The sequence below is a fragment of the Cebus imitator genome, unplaced genomic scaffold (assembly GCF_001604975.1).
Source record: "Cebus imitator isolate Cc_AM_T3 unplaced genomic scaffold, Cebus_imitator-1.0 Scaffold63, whole genome shotgun sequence".
Classification (NCBI taxonomy): Eukaryota; Metazoa; Chordata; class Mammalia; order Primates; family Cebidae; genus Cebus; species Cebus imitator.
This window is the reverse complement of record NW_016107378.1, coordinates 5,287,446-5,306,981: the sequence shown is the minus strand read 5'-3', so window position 1 is coordinate 5,306,981 and position 19,536 is coordinate 5,287,446. Positions and strand designations below refer to the sequence as shown.

The window sequence follows — 19,536 nt, the reverse complement described above, 5'->3', positions numbered from 1 at the left end:
CCCACCGGCGCCATGACAGTTTACAGATGCCATGGCAACATCAAGAAGTGAGCCTATGTGGTCTGAAAAGGGGAGGCATGAATAATCCACCCCTTGTTTAGCATGCACTCAAGACATAACTATAAAAATGGGCAACCAGCGGGCTGCTCTGTATGGAGTAGCCATTCTTTATTCCTTTACTTTCTTAATAAACTTGCTTTCACTTTCCTCTACGGACTCGCCCTGAATTCTTTCTTGTGCGAGATCCAAGAACCCTCTCTTGGGGTCTGGATCTGGACCCCTTTCCAGTAACAGTCCTCGTGGTGTTTTGGATGATGTCACTTGGAATGCTGGGCTGCTGTCCCCCAGGACTGTTTCGCTGTCCCCTCAGCATGTGTGCCGTCCGGTTTGTCTCTCCCTCACTTTGGCTTTCTCCCAACTTCTGCCCACTCTCTCCCGGCTCCTTAGGGCCCTCTCCCCATCATGGCCTCTCAGCTTCTCCTCCTTCTCCTCCAATCTTTCCCCTCACGTTTCCTGTCCAGAAGAGGACTAAGGGTGCAGGAGGTTTACTGCCCTGTGGAAGGGCAGGACAAAGGCAACCCAGACAGAGGGAGAGTGGGTTGTGCCATTGTCTCAATGAGGAGTCCTGAAGCTGGGACAGCCCTTTGTAGCTGTCCTGGGTAGGGACGAGAGGTTGAGCCTTTATGACCTTATGCTTCCCAGTAATTAGATGCAGCTACCCCAGGAAGGAGGTGTGACCTGGGACCAAGTGACTTGCTTCATGAAAGCAATTCCAAAGGGGGCTGACAGCTGGGGCCGTCTGCCAGCTGCATTTCCAGGAGCTGAGGGCCCTTCAGTCCTTCAGTTCTGAAGGAGAACCCCCCTGTGTTTCGTTCTCTGCCCCACATCCTTTCCCCTCATTCTTGCTTCCCTGGGATTGTGTCTACTAGGAAGGCATCAGCAGGTGAGCCTTTGACCCAGGCTCTGCTTTCTAGGGTAATAGGGTTCAGATGTTTGTCCCCTTCAAATCTCATGTTGAAATGTTATCTCTGGTCTGGCATGGTGGCTCACGCCTGTAATGCCAGCAAGGCCAAAATGGCAGATCACCTGAGGTCAGGAGTTTGAGACCAGCTTGGCTAACATGGGGGAAACCCTGTCTCTACTAAAAATACAAAATTTTAGCCAGGTATGGTGGCACATGCCTGTAATCCCAGCTACTTGGGAGGCTGAGGCAGGAGAATTGCTTGAGCCCTGGAGGTGGAGTTTGCAGTGAGCCAAGATCTCACCATTGCACTCCAGCCTGGGTGACAGAGCGAGATTCTGTCTCAAAAACCAGCCAACCAACCAACCAAAATCAGAAATGTGACCTCTAATGTTGGAGGTGGAGCAGGGAGGTTTGTGGGTCATGGGGGTGGATCCGTCATGAATAGCTTAGTGCTGTACTGGTGGTAATGAGTGAGCTCTCACTCTGTCAGTTCCCGCGAGAGCTGGTTGTTTAAAAAGTGCCTGGAACCTCTTCCTCTGTCTCTTTCACCATGTGACATGCTTGCTTCCCCATAGCCTTTTGCCATGATTATTAGCTTCCCGAGGCTCTCACCAGAAACAGATGCTGATGCCATGCTTGTACAGCCTACAGAAGTGTGAGCCAAATAAATCTATTTTCTTTTTCTTTTTTGTATTTTTTTTTAAGTAGAGATGGGCTTTCATCATGTTTGCCAGGCTGGTCTTAAACTCCTGACCTCAAGTGATTCCCCTGCCTCAGTCTCCCAAAGTGCTGGAATTACAGATGTGAGCCACCTTGCCTAGGACATTCTCTTTGTACATTACTCAGCCTTAGGTATTCCTTTCTAGCAATGCAAAGCCAACTAACACATGGAATCTGGGTTAATACACCCCTAAACCACCCATCATGGTTGGGAAGGAGATTTTTGTATCAAGGTATACCATAGGATCTTGGCTAGCTCGTGACATAACTTCTCTTAGATCAGATGATTGACTCTGAACCAGTCACCTCTGGATAGGTATCAGCCACCTGAGCTCCAGGGACAGGAGACTGTAAACATGGCAAGCCCCAGGACTGACCTGTCCAGTGGAATGGGTGTCTACTATTTGGTGGGTCTTGTCTGGGCATGGGGGGCAGGGAGGGCAGGATGACTTAGTCATGGTTTCTGTTTAGGGAGCCCCTAGTCCAATGGAGTCACCCATCTTTTCTTCTTGTAGCCCATTCAGGGGAACGCTAATTAGAGGCAAACATTCTTGACTGCTCCTGCTCATCCCTGCAGTCTCGGTGGGGTGAATTGTGAATGCTCGAAGCCCCTTATGGTGGTCAATTATTGGTTTGGGTCTGGACATAAGATTCAGCTTGGTCAATGGCCCCGAGGGGAAGTCTCCAAGCTAAGATCTGGGAAAAAAATTCCTCACCAATGAAACAGCACACAAGAGGAAATGCCTCATTTTGCTGAACTATGTGGGATTGTCTGCAAACACTCAAGGGCTGTATGACTGGGGTGGGAGGACCTGGTGGACATGGTGAGGACAGAATCTTTGATGACGTTGCCTAAACCACAGAACAAACCCACCCCACAGCGGCTCTGTCTCCAGGCTTGCAGCTATGTGATATGACTAACTTTTCTATTGTGCAGCAGCTATGAAGGAGGTCTCGGAAGCCCGATTGCCTGCTGTGTGACCTTGGGCAAGATGCTTAACCTCTTTTGCCTTGGTTTCTTCATCTGGAAAGTGGACATAAAATAAGACTCATCTCACAAGGCTGCTAGGAGGTGCAAACATATTTATATATTTGAAGGGCTTATAACCGTGCCTGGCACACAGGAAATGGTGTACAAGTATAGCTGTTATTGAGTTCCCCTTTAAAAATAGATCTTAGGTAGACAGAATTGGATTAATCATGAGCCTTATTCATGACGTACCACTGGTATATTTATTAAAACAAGAAACACCCATGAGGTCATCACTCAAGAACTAGAAAATTGCCAATAGTGGTCACTCCTCCATATGTGCGCCTCTCGAACTGGCCCCGTGACCATCTCCCTACCTTTGCCTCTCAGATAAGCACCATCCTGAATTCTGAATTCTCATTCCCTTGTATGTGTTCGTATGGTTTTATCACATATAAATATACATCCAGACAACGTATGCTTTGTTTTGCCTGCTTTTGAACTTTACAAAAAGGGTACGCACTACACGGTCTTCTGGGAGCTCTCCTTTCTGCAAAGACGCATTTACTTGGGTTTTCTGCTTCTCACAGCTGATGGCAATCCAATCACATAGCATCTTCCAGAAGGGAAGAATAAAAGCCTACTTTCAACAGACAAGAAACGCAAGTTAGATCTTTTCTTCTTTCTCGTTTCTTGTACTTCATCTGACTGTGGATCTGCTCTGGGTCTCCCAAGGGTCACTGCAGAAATGCCTTCCTTCTGAATTAGTGTGTGAGGGAGCTCATGTCCTCCTGGCTTGGCTGCCCTGCTGGGCACAGTGTCCAGGTACGAGTGACACTGCTCGGAGCTCTGAGCCACATGGAGAGGCCTCAGCCCCTGAGGAATTTTTCTGATGCTTTGGAATCTCCCACTGGGACTCATTTTCCCTTTTCCATCCCAAATATGGGCTTAAGCTCTGAAAGGCGTGGGAGAACTAATTTGACGTGAGTGTAAACACTTCCATGCCAGTGGAACCCTGGCCAGCAGGAATTCCAAGCCATCCAAGAATTCTGCCAACCTAGAGTTGGACTTTGGCTGGGACCCTTTGGTGTAGCTACTTTTAGCTGGGAACATTTTTTTCCCAGACTCTGGAAGGCCACACTTGAAGGATTACGATTTCCTCAACAAAGACCCCACAGTGACCAGGGGCCTTTCTGCATTGAGTTAACCATTTACATGCCTGCCTCCCAAATTTCCCCTTTTTGAGGGATGGAACCTACCTATTGCTAAGATCCAGGGCTTAGGAGGCAAAGAAACCTGGCTCTACCTCTGGGTCTACCTCTTCTTGAGGGAGTAATAATACCTGCTTTTAGAGATGTGAAGATCAAATGAAATAATAATATGTATAAAAACACTTGTGGCCGGCTCGCAGTGGTTCATGCCTATAATCCCAGCACTTTGGGAGGCTGAGGCGGGCAGACCACGAGGTCAAGAGATGCAGACCATCCTGGCTAACATGGCGAAACCCCGTTTCCACTAAAAATACAAAAAATTAGCTGGGCATGGTGGTGTGCATCTGTAGTCCCAGCTACTTGGGAGGCTGAGGCAGGAGAATTGCTTGAACCCAGTACGTGGAGGTTTCAGTGAACTGAGATCACACCATTGCACTCTAGCCTGGTGACAGAGTGAGACTCTATCTTAAAAAAAAAAAAAAAAAAAAAAAAAAAAAACAAAACCAATATACTTGCATATGGTAGTGCTTGTACCAGTCAGTCCAAGCAAGGCTGTGCTGCAGTAACAAGCATCCCTGCAAGCTCAGTGGCTTATCACTACAGAAGTTTATTTTTCATTCTCATGAAGGTTGCTATAGGTCCAAGACCACCCTCCAGGGCAGACTTCTTCCACACATGATATATGATCCAGAAGATCACATTCCAGCTCCATCACTTCAACTCAAAGCCTCCATGTTCACTGTGGCAGAGGAAGAAATTAACTAAAGAATTGGCCAGATCATTTCCACTCTCAAGTTAACAGGCCAAGACTAGCCACTTGATTCCACCTCACAGCAAGAATGCTGGGATATATAGTTTTCTGTATGTCCAGGAAGGAAAGCTGAGCCGGATGTTGCGGAGCATTGTAACATCAACCACAGTGTTCAATAAACATTAGTTTCCTGCCTTTATTTTCCACCCTCAAAGAGTTTAGAACCTATTTAAGGTGACAAGCATGTATAGATGAAAAGATCAACATATTTTCCTTAATTCCTTAGAAGCATGCTGTCCTCTACATCATAAAGAAAGCTTTTTCCGCCTCATTTCCACAGTCCCCTGGGCAGCATTCTTTCCTTCTGGAACCCTAGGGAAGGGAAGACAGGGAATACAGTGATGGAGGCCTACTCAGTGACTTGACAGACAAGTGTCAGAACTGGCTGGCATTTCAGACGATATCCAACTGCCCCAAGCCTCCAAGGAGGGTGGAACGTGAGGTAGGTGCCTCCAGGGCTCCTTGTGGATAGAAAAAACGACAACCTCTCCTGTCCCTTGAATGCTTACTGTGTGCCAGACATTCATGCTAAGTGCTTCATGTGTCTGTCACTGAGGTGGTTGTTATTAGCACCCCAATTTAACCCATGAGAAAACTGAGGCTCAGAGAGGGAAACTACCCTGCCAAAGTCATCCAGTGACAACCTGGGGAGGGAAGGTGGAAGGGCAGGGCCGAGGGATTGAAATAGTCACAGTCTTTGGCTTGAGGAGTGGGTCAGGAATGCCTGGGTGCTCTCTCGTCCTTTCTGCTCATGCTGTAGCTGAACAGGCAAAGGAGAAGAAATTGTTTGCAAAGCATCAAATGTGACAACATTCAAGAGTCCCCACAAAACTCCAGGGTACTCGCAGACAAAAAGCAGGATTTAACTTTTCAGAGTGGAAGCAACTATTTGCGCCATTTTTGTTTTGTTTTGTTTTGTTTTTTGTTTTGCTTTTTTGAGACTGAGTCTTGCTCTGTTGTGCAGGCTGGAGTGCAATGGTGCAATCTTGCATGGCTCATTGCAACACCAACCTCCCAGGCTCGAGCGATCCTCCCACTTCAGCCTCCCTAGTAGCTGGGACTACTGGTGGACGCCACCACGCCTAGCTAATTTTTAAATACTCTTTTGCAGAGGGGAGGTCTCGCTATGTTGCCTGGGATGGTTTCAAACTCCCTTGCTCAAATAATCCTCCCACCTTAGCTCCCCAAAGTGCTGGGATTATAGGCGTGAACCACTGTGCCTGGCCTTATTTGCACCTTTTGGAGAGAAGAGAGTTGAGGAGGAAGGAGAGGATTCTGCAGGTACAGAGAAGGATCTCTTCTTCCATGTTGGGATCTTAGGCTGGCCAAGATCAGGAGCAAAGTACCTTTTCCTTATAAGTTGGGAAGTTGAGACCCAGAGCAAGGCAGGTTTTGTCCAGGGCTATGTAGTCAGGAAGTGGCAGAAGCAAATGAGACCTGGGTCTCCTGATGTCCCGTTTCCCCCCACACCAGTCCCCTCCACGCTGCCTCTGGGACTGACAGACAAAGGGAGGTCTATGAGCACAAAGTCAGCAAGTGGCTGCCATGAGCCCTGTGTGCAGGGAGTCGCTGCCCCCTCTCCTCCAGGCCAGTCTCGTCTGTCTTTGTAAACCTGGAGCAGCAAAGAGGGAGTAGGGGTAGTGACACCCCCACTACACTTCAGTCTCTAAAATGTTCCGTTTTCCATAAAGGTGATAAGTAATATAGTTTCATGGCATTGATTAGGATTTTGATAAGATGGCAGAAAAATCAAGATCATGAGAAAGTGAACAAATAGGAGATATGTTTTGTTTTGTGTTTATTTCCCTAACCCTGCAAAGCAATGCAGCAGCCTTGCCCAGTAGCTCCCAGTCTCGCCCTCCTGACATTCACAAAGGGCCTGCTCCCTAGTATGGATGTGACCTGTTCCCCAGTCCCAGAACTTGGTTTTGCCAGGAACTGAGATGTGGAATATTCACACTTGGATAGGCTGCTTGCAGGTGGAAGTGGGGGTGAGCTTTGCATCCCTGGGTGTGCACAAGCTGGGCATGGTGCAGGGGGTGTCCCACCAGGCATGGGATGCTGGCTGTTCTCTCTGCCCCTCCAGACCCTGCTCCATGCCCCAGGCAGCTCAGTCCCTTAACCAGCATCTTCCAGAAAATAGGACATTTTTGAAGATCAAAGTGCAGTGAAGGTATCACTACCCCTACTCCCTCCCTGCTGCTCCAGGCTTGCAGAGACACACCTGCTGGCCTGGAGGAGAATGGCCAGCAACTCCCCAGCACTGGGCCAGTGCTGCCTGCATGCAGGGCTCATGGAAGCTGCCCGTTGACTTCCATCTTCCTTGACCTCCACCTTTTGCTTGGATTTGGCCAATGGGAGGCACCACTGGGAGATGGGAAGAAGGCAGGAGAGAGCAGTGGAGCCATCCATTCTCCAGTCCTCTCCCTGCCGGCCACCGTTTGCTGGGTGCAGTATTCCTCCCCTGAAAAGCCACGGCTCTTCTCGGGTTGCCCTCTCACTTGTCACCTTCTCTGGGCTGATCACTGCTTGGTCCCCTTGTCTTTCAGGTCTGGTGGTCATAAAGGGCTCCCATGGTGCTAGTTCCCCAGATGCCCCACCTCCCCTTCTGGTTCCTCGCCCCCTGTAAACACCCCCATCATTAAACTCTCCTCATTTACCCTTGGGAAGGTGCCATCTGTCCATCTGTTTCCTGCCGGCCCGCCTGATACAAACAGGAAGGATGGGACCTTGACCTCCTGGTCCTAGTCTTTCCCAGATGCCATGTTTCCCCGGTCCCTGTGGTCATCTCGCAGTCCCAGCATTTCCGACTACCAAGCCCCTTGGTGTGCCAGGCCTGCGCCGAGTGCCCGCCAGCCTTGTTTATTTATTGAACAACATGCAAGCGCAGTTTCCTTTAGTGTTTACTGTGTCAGCGTTTCAGTGCATTCGGACTTCAAGGCTTGGATTTTGTTGACAATAATGAGATCACCCAGACAATTATCGTTTGATTTTTCAGTTTGCCAGAGAGGGGAAGATTAAAGAAAAGTTAAGAAGCTTTGGCTGTTTCCTGTTATCCATTTGCTGGGAGGGGTGGGGGTGGGGTTGAGAGGCTGGAAAGAATAGAAAATCTAACTGCTTAAAAATGTCCACATCTGGAGATACCCAGATGGTGTGCACCCGAGCAGGCTTCACGTGTGTACAAAGGTGCCCTGGTGGGGTGACCCTTGAGGCATGTAGAATGTCCTGTCCCCAGACACTTTCCCATACGAGGCCACAGAATCTGAAAATCCATCAGCTTCGATATCCAGTCCTCCAATTTAAATCCTGGAGTGAGAGATGGAAGACTGGAATTCACAATCGCTGATTATTATTTTGCTAGAACTATTGTTTCAGCACAGCCATGAATTTGTTGATGTGGAATGGCTCCCTCCTTGGCCTCGGGTTTCCCCTCTGTCAAGTGAGGGGTGATGGAATGAGGTGGCTCAACCCCTCCTGAGCCCTGCCTTCCATCCCCCACTGCTCCCCTCAGTTTGTATGGCTGATTTATCTCCCCGAGACCCAGGGGAGAGGCCTGAGGTTGCCGAGGGAAGGGAGGGTCCCAGAGGGAAACAGCAGGTGCCAGAGCCTTCTTGGCCTCTATCAAATGCTCTGAATGAGTCCCCAGCCCTGGGAGGACAGGCCTCTACTGGGGGCCTTCAGAGCATATCCTACCGGGCCCCAGGGAGGAGCAGGTGCCAAGGGGGACAAGGCCAGGCTACAAGGCTCTCCTTCCTTCTTCTATCCCTCCATCTGGGGCTCCCTCCTGTGAACTCACCCCACCAACTGACAGAATACAGTGTTTATGCTCAGAAAGACCCTCTAGAAATCCTTCCACCTCTGGCCGTGCCCTCAGCGCCCCTTCAACCATCTCATGCCCTTTCCGGAACACCAGGGAGACCCTCTCCCCCGAGGGGCACCTTTCCCTGGATCACCTTCTCCCTGTCTCCCTTCCACCTGCCTTTCTAGACATCCCTGTCTGGGTGGCATGGACTCTGTCTCTTCTCCCCATGACCCTCAGCCTCATCACCGGGCCACCTCCCACAAGTTGTCACGTGCCTGTCTATCTAGGTGTTGGCACTTCAAACAGCCTGCTGGGTGTGGATGTTGGAAGGTGACCAGCCCATCTCAGTGGCTCATGCCTGTAATCCCAGCACTTTGGGAGGCTGAGCAGGGAGGATTGCCTGAGCTCAGGAGTTGGAGACCAGCCTGGGCAACACGATGAAACCCCATTTCTAGTAAAATACAAAAAATTAACTGAGTGTGGTGGTATGGGCCTGTAGTCCCAGATACTCGGGAAACTGAGGCAGGAAAATTGCTTGAACCCCAGAGCCAGAGGTTGCAGTGAGCCAAGAGAAAAAAATGAGGAATGATGGAGGGGGGGTGGGGGTAAAGGGGGAGTCAGAATCTTTTTTTTGGTTGTATTTTGTTTTGTTTTGTTTTTGAAACAGAGTCTCCCTCTGTGGCCCAGGCTGGAGTGCAGGGGCTCGATCTCAGTTCACTGCAACCTTCGCTTCCAGGGTTCAAGTGATTCTCCTGCCTCAGCCTCCTGAGTAACTGAGAATTACAGGTGTGTGCCACCATGCCTGGCTAATTTTGTGTGTGTGTGTGTGTATGTGTATTTTTAGTAGAGACAGGGTTTCACCATGTTGGTCAGGCTGGTCTTGAACTCCTGACTTCAAGTGATCCTCCTGCCTCAGCCTCCCAAATTGCTGGGATTACAGGTGCCCAGCCGGAAGTCAGAATCTTTATGCAAGAAGAATGCTAGACAAATGAGAAAACCAAGGCCCAAGGAGAGGAGAGTGCAGCCCTTCATTGAGAGCTTGAATTCCCCACAGCATGCAATAGCTGCTTACTGAGTTTTTCATAAATCTGTTTATTTGCAGCCAGTTTTTCCTATTTTTGGTGTTCAAATGTCCGTTCTTTTCTGAAATCCAGCAACAATGAATAGTTGCCGATTTCCTTTGTAAATATCCTTTCTTGGACTAAAACCCATTTTAAAAATTGGCAATATCCTACGGATGCACCAAATTTGACTTCAACTGTTTCGCAGTGGTCAGTATCTGGGAGCATCTGCCTCTAGCACACTGAATTGTGCAAGGATGGGCATTTGCTAAACTCCTCTCTTGCTGGGCGCTCCCAATCTTCCCCAGAATGTGCTTCCAGGGAGCACAGGCTCCTGGCCCAGGTCAGAGCCTGCAGGTGGACCCAGTACCTCCAATGCGGGTGGAAGTTTACATCCAAACCCAGCCACCCTGGCTCCCAAAGCCTCCTTCAGCCTCACGTGGCTGTGGGTCAGAAAAAGGACAAGATATTTCCTGCCCAATCAGTGATTATGGGTGCTTTTTAACTTTCATTCATTTCTTGGCTATTGTCTAAATAGTTACAATGAACAGATTAATTTTTATCATCCCCATATTTAAAAAATATATAGGCCGATAGATCTTTACTCTCCAGTTTCAAAAGTAGTAATGACTCCGGGTACAAAATTGGAAAAGGAAGAAGGACCAGAATGTCTTTCTCCCTTAAGAACATGACTGATAGCATTTTGGGTCTTTCCTTTCCATTCTTAGAACTATTTAGAAATGAGGGGCACAGGTGGCTGCCTTGTGGAGGGGTGTTCATAGAGCGAGTGTCAAACACCTTTGCTTTGCGAAAGCAAAGTCCGTGGGGACAGGGACCAAGTCCGGCTCCTCTCCCAATTCCCTTTCCCCCCCGCAGTGGTCTGCCCATCCCCCCAGCCTCCCAGGACACCAGTGCCAGTGTAGTAACAGCTTCCTTGATAAATATTTGTGGAGTTGAGTAAAAAAGCACACAGAATAGCAAACCCCTTGAGAGGCGCCGGTCGACTCCCAGGCCTCCAGAACGCAGCTGGGTGGACTTTGACAGACAGGGGTCTGTTTCTTCATGTTGTTTAGCTCAAAACAGAGCTAAATCTCCTCATCGTCTCAAATGACCTGAAATGGTTTCCCAAGCAACCTGGGCAGACCCTGGGGAGTCCAGAAGGCATTCAGGGGCCCTGGAACCCTGGGGCTGAAGACCTGCCTGCCGCTGTCCTGGAGGTCACAGATCCCAGAAGGGCAGCAGATGCCTAACGCCGCAGGGCTGGGGGGGAGTGAGAGTGCATGTGTGTTGAGTGTAGGGGAAGGCTGAGCCGGAAGCAGGGGTCCAGCAGGGGCCTAGGGCATTGTCTGCAGGCTTAATGAGTTAATGGGACCTTAGTGTGGGTGACTGTGGAGAACCAGGTTTGAGTCCCAGGTCCACATGTTAGTGGTATGTGTGAACCACGGGGCTTCAGCTTCTGTATCTGAGAAATGGAGATTAAATAGTCCTGCAAGGGGCTGGCATGGGAGCCAGGCCTAATGTGGGCTAGGGCTACCAACACACTGTTTATAGCTGATTCCTCAACCAGAGTCCTGCACGCTCTGCCTCGCCAGGCTCCGTGTTCCTGGCTTGGCCTCCAAGGCTCCCACAGCCACCTCTGTTCTCCTCCCTGCTCCTCCATTCAGCTCCTTGGGTCCTGGCTCTCTCCCTATCCTTGGTGCTTTGTCTTCCCAGTGGACTAGCCTGGCTCCGCATTCTCACTTCAAGTCATCACAGTTTCCCTTTCAGAGGACACAGCTGGAGAAAAGGCCTTTCTTCCAGGTCTGGGCACTGCCGACCTGCTAAGGAGAGAAGCAGCTTCTCAGGGATCCAGATGACTTGTCACTGAGTGACAATGGCTTTTGAAGGTGGGGGGAGACTCACCAAGGAAGCTGCCATCTCTGCACCCCAACCAGGTGCCCAGCACAGGGTAGTCAGTTCAGCCTCACAAAAGCACTGTGATGTTTATGTTTTTACTTTGCTTTGTTTGGTTTTAGAGTGGGGTTTCACTCTGCTGCCCCGGCTGGAGTGCAAAGGCACTATCATAGTTTCTTGCAGCCTCAATCTCCTGGGCTCAAGGGATCCTCCTGCCTTGGTCTCCTGAGTAGCTGAGATTACAGGTGCACACCACTATGCACAGCTAATTCAAAATTTTTTTTGTAGAGACGAAGTCTCGCTATGTTGCCCAGGCTGGCCTCGACCTCCTGGCCTAAAGCAATCCTCTCTCCTCGGCCTCCTAGCTTGGGATTACAGGCATGAGCCACTATGCCATTAAATGTTTACGTTCTTTATTCCCATTGCACAAATGCAGAAACTGAGGTCCAAGTTTTGAGAATCTCTTTCCTTTGGACATTTTGCATTTATCTAGCCTGAATCCTCCAGGCCTGGGGCTAGGGCCCTCTCCTGTCTTTCACCTTGATTGGTGGCCTCAGAGGCAGGGCCTGGGTGTCTTCTGGCATGGGGGCTGAGCAGGCATTTGCCGGCCACCAGCTCTAAGTGTCCGAGGAAGAAGGGCACCAAGAGGCTGGAGATTCCTTGCTACAAACTCCAGCATTCTAAGCACGGGGAGGCCAGGAGCCCAGCGGGGTGAAGGTGCCATCGCTGAGGGGTTTTACTGCAGCAGCTCTGCCCTCAAACTGGGCAGCCCTCAGTTTCCCTACAGATCCTGGGTCTGGAGATTACCCTTTGGGTGTTTGCTGCCTCCCTGTCAGGTCTGCAAGGTCAGAGGAAACATAAACTCTTCTTGTCCCACCTTCAAGATGAGGTCTCTGAGAGCTCTGGGGCTGCCCTCGCCTGTGAGCTCCCAGGAAGGCTCATCCAGGGTCACACAGTGGGTAGAGGCAGAGGTGGGCTCATACTGGGGTCTTCAGACTGAAGTCCGTCTTTGTTCCCAGGACACTTTTATTTTCCAAAATATTTTAGGTGAGGAAGTCTCTGTTTGCCCAATTGACATGTGTGACCCTAAGAAAACAGAAAGAAAGTCTGTGACTGGAGGAATACGGTTGAAACTCTTGCCTCTCTGCTGCTCAGCTCCTCGAGGGCGGGGGCACGAGTGGGTTCTTCCTGTCCTTCCCTTTGTCCTTCATGATGTCCAGTGCCGACCAGGCCACCAGCTGGATTCTACTTGCAGTGCTGTGTTGTTTGGCTCACAGAGTGATTTTTATTTTACTTTCAATTTTTTATTTAAGGTATAATTTTTTGTATAATTTACATACTGTGAAATGCTCCCTTTCTGGTGTACAGTCATATAAATTTTGACAGATCATCACCATAATCAATACATTAGATCATTTCTATCACTCCCCAAAATGTACCCCCCTCCCTGTCCCTTTTGGGCAATCCCTGCTAGCCACCAATCTGTTTTCTTTCCTTGTAGTTTTGGCTTTTCTAGAATGTCCTAGAAATGGAATCCTACACTATGGAGCCTTTTAAGTCAGAGTGCCTTGACCTAGCAGAATGCATTTGAGATTAGGCAATTTTATTGCATGTCTCCTGGTTTATTCCTTTTTCTTGATGATTAGTATTCTGTCATGGACACACCACAATTTACCCATTCCCTAGGGAAAGGGACATTTGGAATGGTGTTCACAGATAATGCCATTATAAACATTCATAGACAGATTTTTGTGTGAACATACATTTTTATTTCTCTTGGGTAAATTGGGTAAATTTCACTCCCTAGGAGTGAAATTGCTAGGTCACATAAGAGTATGTTTAACTTTATAAGAAACTGCCAGACGGTTTCCAATGAAGTGGTACTAGTTTGCATTCCCTCCAGCAAAGCAAGAGAGTTCCAGTTGCTCAGCATCTTCATTCACCAGCACTTGGTATTGTGAGTTTTTTTTTTTTTTTTAAGTATCGATCCTAATAAATGCACAGCATTAACTTATTATGGTTTTAATTTGCATTTTCCTACTGATGAATATTAAGCATCTATTCATGGGCTGTCGAGTCCAACTCTTTTGCTTATTTTGTTTTTAATTGGGTTTTGAGAGCAATTTATGTATTCTGGATACATTACAAAGTGTTTTTTAAAAATAAGAATCTGTCACAGGTGGAAGAAATGGAGTGGTAAAAATGAATCAGAACCTGTTTAAAATATTTAAAGGGATTCCTGGAGATTTGATTAGACATGGATTTCTGGTTTCGTTTGTTTTTAAAATGGAAGATCTGACAAGGTTGAGCTCAGCATCCCACGTGGCCACAATGGCAATGGCTGGTAGTGCTTGCACCTTTGCAGGGCTACATTCTCTAGTCTTTTTACATGCCAGCCTGGCTCCTGTGGGCATTTGCGATGGAGACCCCCTGAACAACGCATTCTTAGTTTGACCTGTGATGCGTGTTGGCTGCATATAGAGCGCCCCCTGGGGCTGAGTTCAGGTTTTGCACTGCTTTTCTTCCCAGCTTCCCAATTGCCAGTTACTGGGGAACAAATCCCCCAAAGCCCACTTATTCAAATAACCACAAGATCCCTCTTTCTGTCCCTTTGTTCCTTGATGTTCCCACCTGTCCACCATACTGTGTCATTTGCATGATAGTTTATGTGGGTAGCACCCCCTAGAGTTGTGCAGTGTGCAACCCACACTGCCAAACATGTTGGTCCTCTTTGTCCCTCCCTAGCCTAGGGCTCTGGTGTTTGTTGTTTGCTCACCAGGTAGGAAGATGCTGTGTTGCAGAGACCAGAACCTGAAGCTATCTCAGGATAAGCCCCGCTCTTGGCTTTTGGTTTTAAAAATATAATTTCACTGAAAGGATTTTACTAGACCAGTGGTTCTCAAACTTGAGCATGCATCAGAATCCCTATGAAGGTTTGCTAAAACGCAAATTACTGAGCTCCACTCCCAGAGTATCTGGTTCAGTGGGTCTTAAGAGGGGTCAAAAGGGTGCATTTTAAACAAATTTCCAGGTGGTGCAGGAGCTGCTGGTCCAATACCACACTTTGAGGATGACTGTATTGGATTATCCTGGCAGGGAGAGGGAGAAGGAGAGAGACTCTGAGTGGAGGAGATTAACTTAGGGAGAGAAGGTGATGAGAGGAAAATTAAAGTCCCTGAGAGTGTGAACTCTATAATCCTACTGTAGTAGGACAGTACCTGGGAAGAGGGGGTGGTTCCTCCCAAGGAAATGGCCACACTTAGAGTGGCTGGACTGAGGTTCTAGGCCTTGGCAAAGATCCTATGCTCAGGTGTGGCTGGAGGCATCAAAGCTGCAGCCTCTGAGGGACCCTGTAGTGTTGTTCAGCTCTGCTGTGGGTTGGGGGCCCATCAACAGTGACCAGTCAGGCTGCTGGGAAAGTGCTTGGAGTCATATTTCTTTAGTCTTATTATTTACAATTTATGTATTAAAAATATTTTCCCAGCTTTATTGAGGTATATTTGGCAAGTTAAAATTGTATATACTTGTGGTGTACAATGTGATGTTTTTGAAATACATATACATTATGAAATAATTACCAACACCAAGCTAATTAACATGATCATCACCTTACATAGTTGTGTGTGTGTGGTGTGTGTGTGTGTGTGTGTGTGTGTGTGTTGGGAACGTTTAAGATCTACTCTCTTAGTAAATTTCAAGTATACAGTATGATCTTAACTATAGTCACCGTACTGTACCTTAGATCTCCACAGTTTATTCATTCACATAGCTGAAACTTTGATCCCTTTGACCATTTCCCCCAGCCCTAGCACTAACAACCACTATTCTATTTAATCTTCCATGAGTTCAGCTTTTTAAGATTCCACATATAAGTGACATCATGCAGTATTTGTCTTTCTGTGCCTGGCTTATTTCACTTAGCATTATGTCTTCCAGGTTCACCCATGTTGTCACAAGTGACTGGATTTTCTTTTACTCTAAGGCTGGATAGCATCCCATTGTATGTGTGCAACACACACACACACACACACACACACACACAATTTTCTTTATTCATTCATCCATTCATGTACTATTAGGTTGGTTCCACATCTTGGCTATGTGAATATTGCTGCAGTGAATCCCAGAATCTCTTTGTGATTTCACATCCTTCAGATATCTATCCATAAGTGGATTGGCAGATCATATGGTTGTTCTAGTTTTAACATTTTGAGGAACATCCATAGTGTTTTCCATAATGGCTGCACCAACATTCCCACCAACAGTGTACAAGGGTTCGCTTTTCTCTACATTCTTGCCAATAGTTATCTTTTGTCTTTTTGATTATGGAAATTCTAACAGGTGTGAGGGGATCTCACTGTGGTTTTGATTTACATTTTCCTCATTAGTGATGTTGAGTACTTTTTCATATACCTGTTGGCCACTTGCATGTCTTCTTTTGAGAAATGTCTACTTAGGTCATTTGTCCTTTTAAAAATCTCGCTGTTTTCTTGCTGTTGAGTTGCTTGAGTTCCTTCCATATTTTTGAAATTAATCCATTATCAGATGTATTGTTTGCAAATATTTTCTCCCATCCCATAGATTGTCCCTTAACTCCCATTCCATAGGTTGTTTCCTTTGTTGTACAGAAGCTTTGTAGTTTGACGTAATTCCATTTATCTATTTTTGCTTTTGTTGTCATAAGCAAAATCACATCTATTTGCGCTTTTGAGGCCATATCCAAAAAATCATTGCCTAGATCAATGTCAAGAAGCTTTTTCACTGTGTTTTCTTCTAGTTTTATTGTTTCAGGTTTTGTGTTTAAGTCTTTACCCCATCTTGAGTTGATTTCTGTATATGATGTGGGATAAAGATCCAATTTTATTGTTCTGCCTTTGGATATCTAATTTTCCCAGAATCATTCATTGAAGAGATTGTCCTTCTCCCATTTGTGTTCTTGGCACCTCAGTCAAAGATCAATTGACTGTAAATGTGTGGACCTATTTTGGGGCTCTCTGTTCTACTCCACTGGTCTACAGTATCAGGCTGTTTAATTATTATAGCTTTGTCCTGTATTTTGAAATCAGGTAGTGTGATGCTTCCAGCTTTGTTCTTCTTGCTCAAGATTGCTTTGTCTGTTTAGGATCTATTGTGTTTTTTTCTGAATTTCAGAATTGTTTTATCCATTACTATAAAAAATGCCATTGGGAATTTTGATAAGAATTGCATTGAATCTGTAGTTTAATTTGGGTAGAGCTATGGTTTGAATGTGTTCCCCCAGAAGCATGTGTTGGAAACTTAATCCCAGTGTGACAGTTTTGGGAAATGGGGCCTAAGGGGAGGTATTTAGGTCATGAGGTCTCCACCCTCCTGAATGAATTAATACCTACTGTAAAAGGATTTGAGGCTGTGAACTACATTTTTTGTTCTCTTTCACCCTCTCTTTGGTCTTAATGCCATGGATGACACAGAAAGAAGGCCCTCACAAGATGACAGTCCCTCATCTTGGATTTTCTAGACTCCAAAGCTGTGAGAAATTAATTTCTTTTCTTTATAAATAACCAAGTCTCTGGTATCATGTACAAAACAGACTAAGACAGGCAGCATGGATATTTTAACAATATTAATTCTTCAAATCCAGGAATATGAGATATCTTTCCATTTATTTGTGTCTTCTTCAATTTCTTTCATCAGTGTGTTACAGTGCTCAGTGTATGGATTGTCCACTTCCTTGGTTAAATTCATTCCTGATTTTTTTTTAATGCTGTTGTAAATGGGATTGTATTCTTATTTTTCAGTTATTTTGTTGTTATAGAAATACCATTAATTAAAAAATTTTTTTTAAGAGATAGGTTCCTGCTGTGTTGCCCAGGCTGGCCTGAAACTCCTGGGCTCAAGTCATCCCATTGCCTCAGCCTCTCAAGTAGCTGGGACTACAAGTGAACAACATCATGCCTGGAGTCCACTGATTTTTGTATGCTGATTTTGTATCCTGCAACTTCACTGAATTATTTTATTAGTTCTAACAGCTTTGTGGTGGAGTCTTCTATATTTAAGATGCTGTTGGCTGGGTGCGATGGCTCACATCTGTAATCCCAGCACTTTGGGAAGCTGAGGCTGGCAGATTGCTTGAGCTCAGAAGTTTGAGGCCAGCCTGTGCAACATGGCAAAACCCTGTCTATACAAAAAAGTTCCAAGCATGGTGATGTGCCTCTGTTGTCTCAGCTACTTGGGAGGCTGAGGTGGGAGGATGGCTTGAGCCTGGGAGGCAGATTGTGCCATGGCACTCTGACCTGGGTGACAGAGCCAGGCCTTGTCTTCAAAATATAAGATGTCGTCATCTGCAAATAGTGACATTTTCCTTCTTCCTTTCTGATTTGGATGATTTTTATTTCTTTTTATTGCCTAATTGTTCTGGATAGAACTTCCAGTACTATATTAAATAGAGGTATTAATAGTGGGCATTCTTGTCTTGTTTCTGATCTTCAAGGAAAAGCTTTTAACTTTTCACCATTCAGTACTATGTTATTTGTGGACTTGTCATACATGGCCTTTATTATGTTGAGGTACATTCCTTCTATATATATTTGTTGAGCATTTTTAATCATAAAAGGATGCTAAATTTTGTCAGTTGTTTTTTATGCCATCTATTGAGATGATCATGTGATTTTTACCATTCATTTTGCTAATGTGATGTATCACATTTATTGATTTGTATTTGTTAAACCGTTCTTACATCCCAGGGATACACCTCATTCGATTATGGCATATAATTCTGTGCTCTTGGTGTATAAGTCATGTGTTGTTGAATTCTGTTTGCTAGTATTTTGTTGAGGATTTTTCTATTCATTAAGGTTGTTGGCCTATAATTTTTCTGTCTTGACCTTATTTGGCTTTGGTGTCAGGGTATGCTGGCCTTACAAAATTAGTTTGGAAGTGTTTTTTCTCCTTCAGTATTTTGGAAGAGTTTCAGAAGGAGTAACATTAAATCTTAAAAAAAATATTTAGTGGCTTTCGGTAGTCCTCCTTCCCAACATGGCACAATCGATTAACATCGCGGAGCTGAATCTGCCGCAGCTAGAAATGCTCAAAAACCAGCTGGACCAGGAAGTGGAGTTCTTGTCCACATCCATTGCCCAGCTCAAAGTGGTAGAGACCAAGTATGTGGGAGCCAAGGACTGTCTGAACGTGCTGAACAAGAGCAACGAGGGGAAAGAATTACTCGTCCCACTGACGAGTTCTATGTATGTCCCTGGGAAACTGCATGATGTGGAGCACGTGCTCATCAATGTGGGAACTGGGTACTATGTAGAGAAGATAGCCGAGGATGCTAAGGACTTCTTCAAGAGGAAGATAGATTTTCTAAGCAAGCAGATGGAGAAATTCCAACCAGCTCTCCAGGAGAAGCACGCCATGAAACAGGCTGCCATGGAAATGATGAGCCAGAAGATTCAGCAGCTCACAGCCCTGGGGGCAGCTCAGGCTACTGATAAGGCCTGAGAGTTTTTGCAGAAATGGGGCAGAGGGACACACTTTGGGCGTGGCTTCCTGGTGCTGGAAAGGGAAGGGTCTTGTGTTTAATGCCAATAAATGTGCCAGCTGAGCAGAAAAAAATGTATATATATTTAGTGAAATTCACCAGTAAACCCATCAGGTCCTAGACTTTTTTGTTTTTGTTTGGAAATTTTTTGATTACTGATTCAATGTCTTTAGTCATTATTGATCTATTCAGACTTTCTATTTCTTCATAATTCATTCTTGGAAGTTTATATGTTTCTAGGAATTTATCCATTTCTTCCAGTTGTCTAATTTATTAGTGTATAATTGTTTACAGTAGTCTCCTTTGTATATCTGTAGTATCAATCATAATGTCTCCTTTTTCATTTGAAATTTTAATTTCCCTCTTTTTTTAATTCCAGTTAAAGATTTGTAAGCTTTGCTTTTTTCCAAAGAAACTAAGCATTTGTTTCATCAGTCTTTTCTACTGTTTAGCTATTTTATAATTTTTTTCCTCTGATTTTTATTGTTTCCTTTTCTGTTAACTTTTGCTGCATATCTTAAGTTTTGTAATGCAATGTTTTTATTTTCATTCGTTTCAAGTTGTTTTTTTTTTTTTTTTTTTTTT

General features: G+C 46.0%; 1 protein-coding gene across 1 annotated transcript; it reads left to right on the top strand.

Annotated features, from left to right (window-relative positions):
* The first annotated feature begins 18,423 nt into the window (after window positions 1–18,423).
* Window positions 18,424–19,025, top strand: LOC108305476 (prefoldin subunit 5-like). The gene has a single exon (XM_037739125.1). It carries the CDS (start codon window positions 18,447–18,449, stop codon window positions 18,909–18,911), a length of 465 nt encoding a protein of 154 aa, XP_037595053.1. The 5' UTR covers window positions 18,424–18,446; the 3' UTR covers window positions 18,912–19,025.
* Window positions 19,026–19,536: the final 511 nt, after the last annotated feature.

Bases quoted from the DNA above. Each gene is read 5' to 3' on its own strand.
- LOC108305476 (XM_037739125.1), top strand. From the start codon at position 18,447: ATGGCACAATCGATTAACATCGCGGAGCTGAATCTGCCGCAGCTAGAA.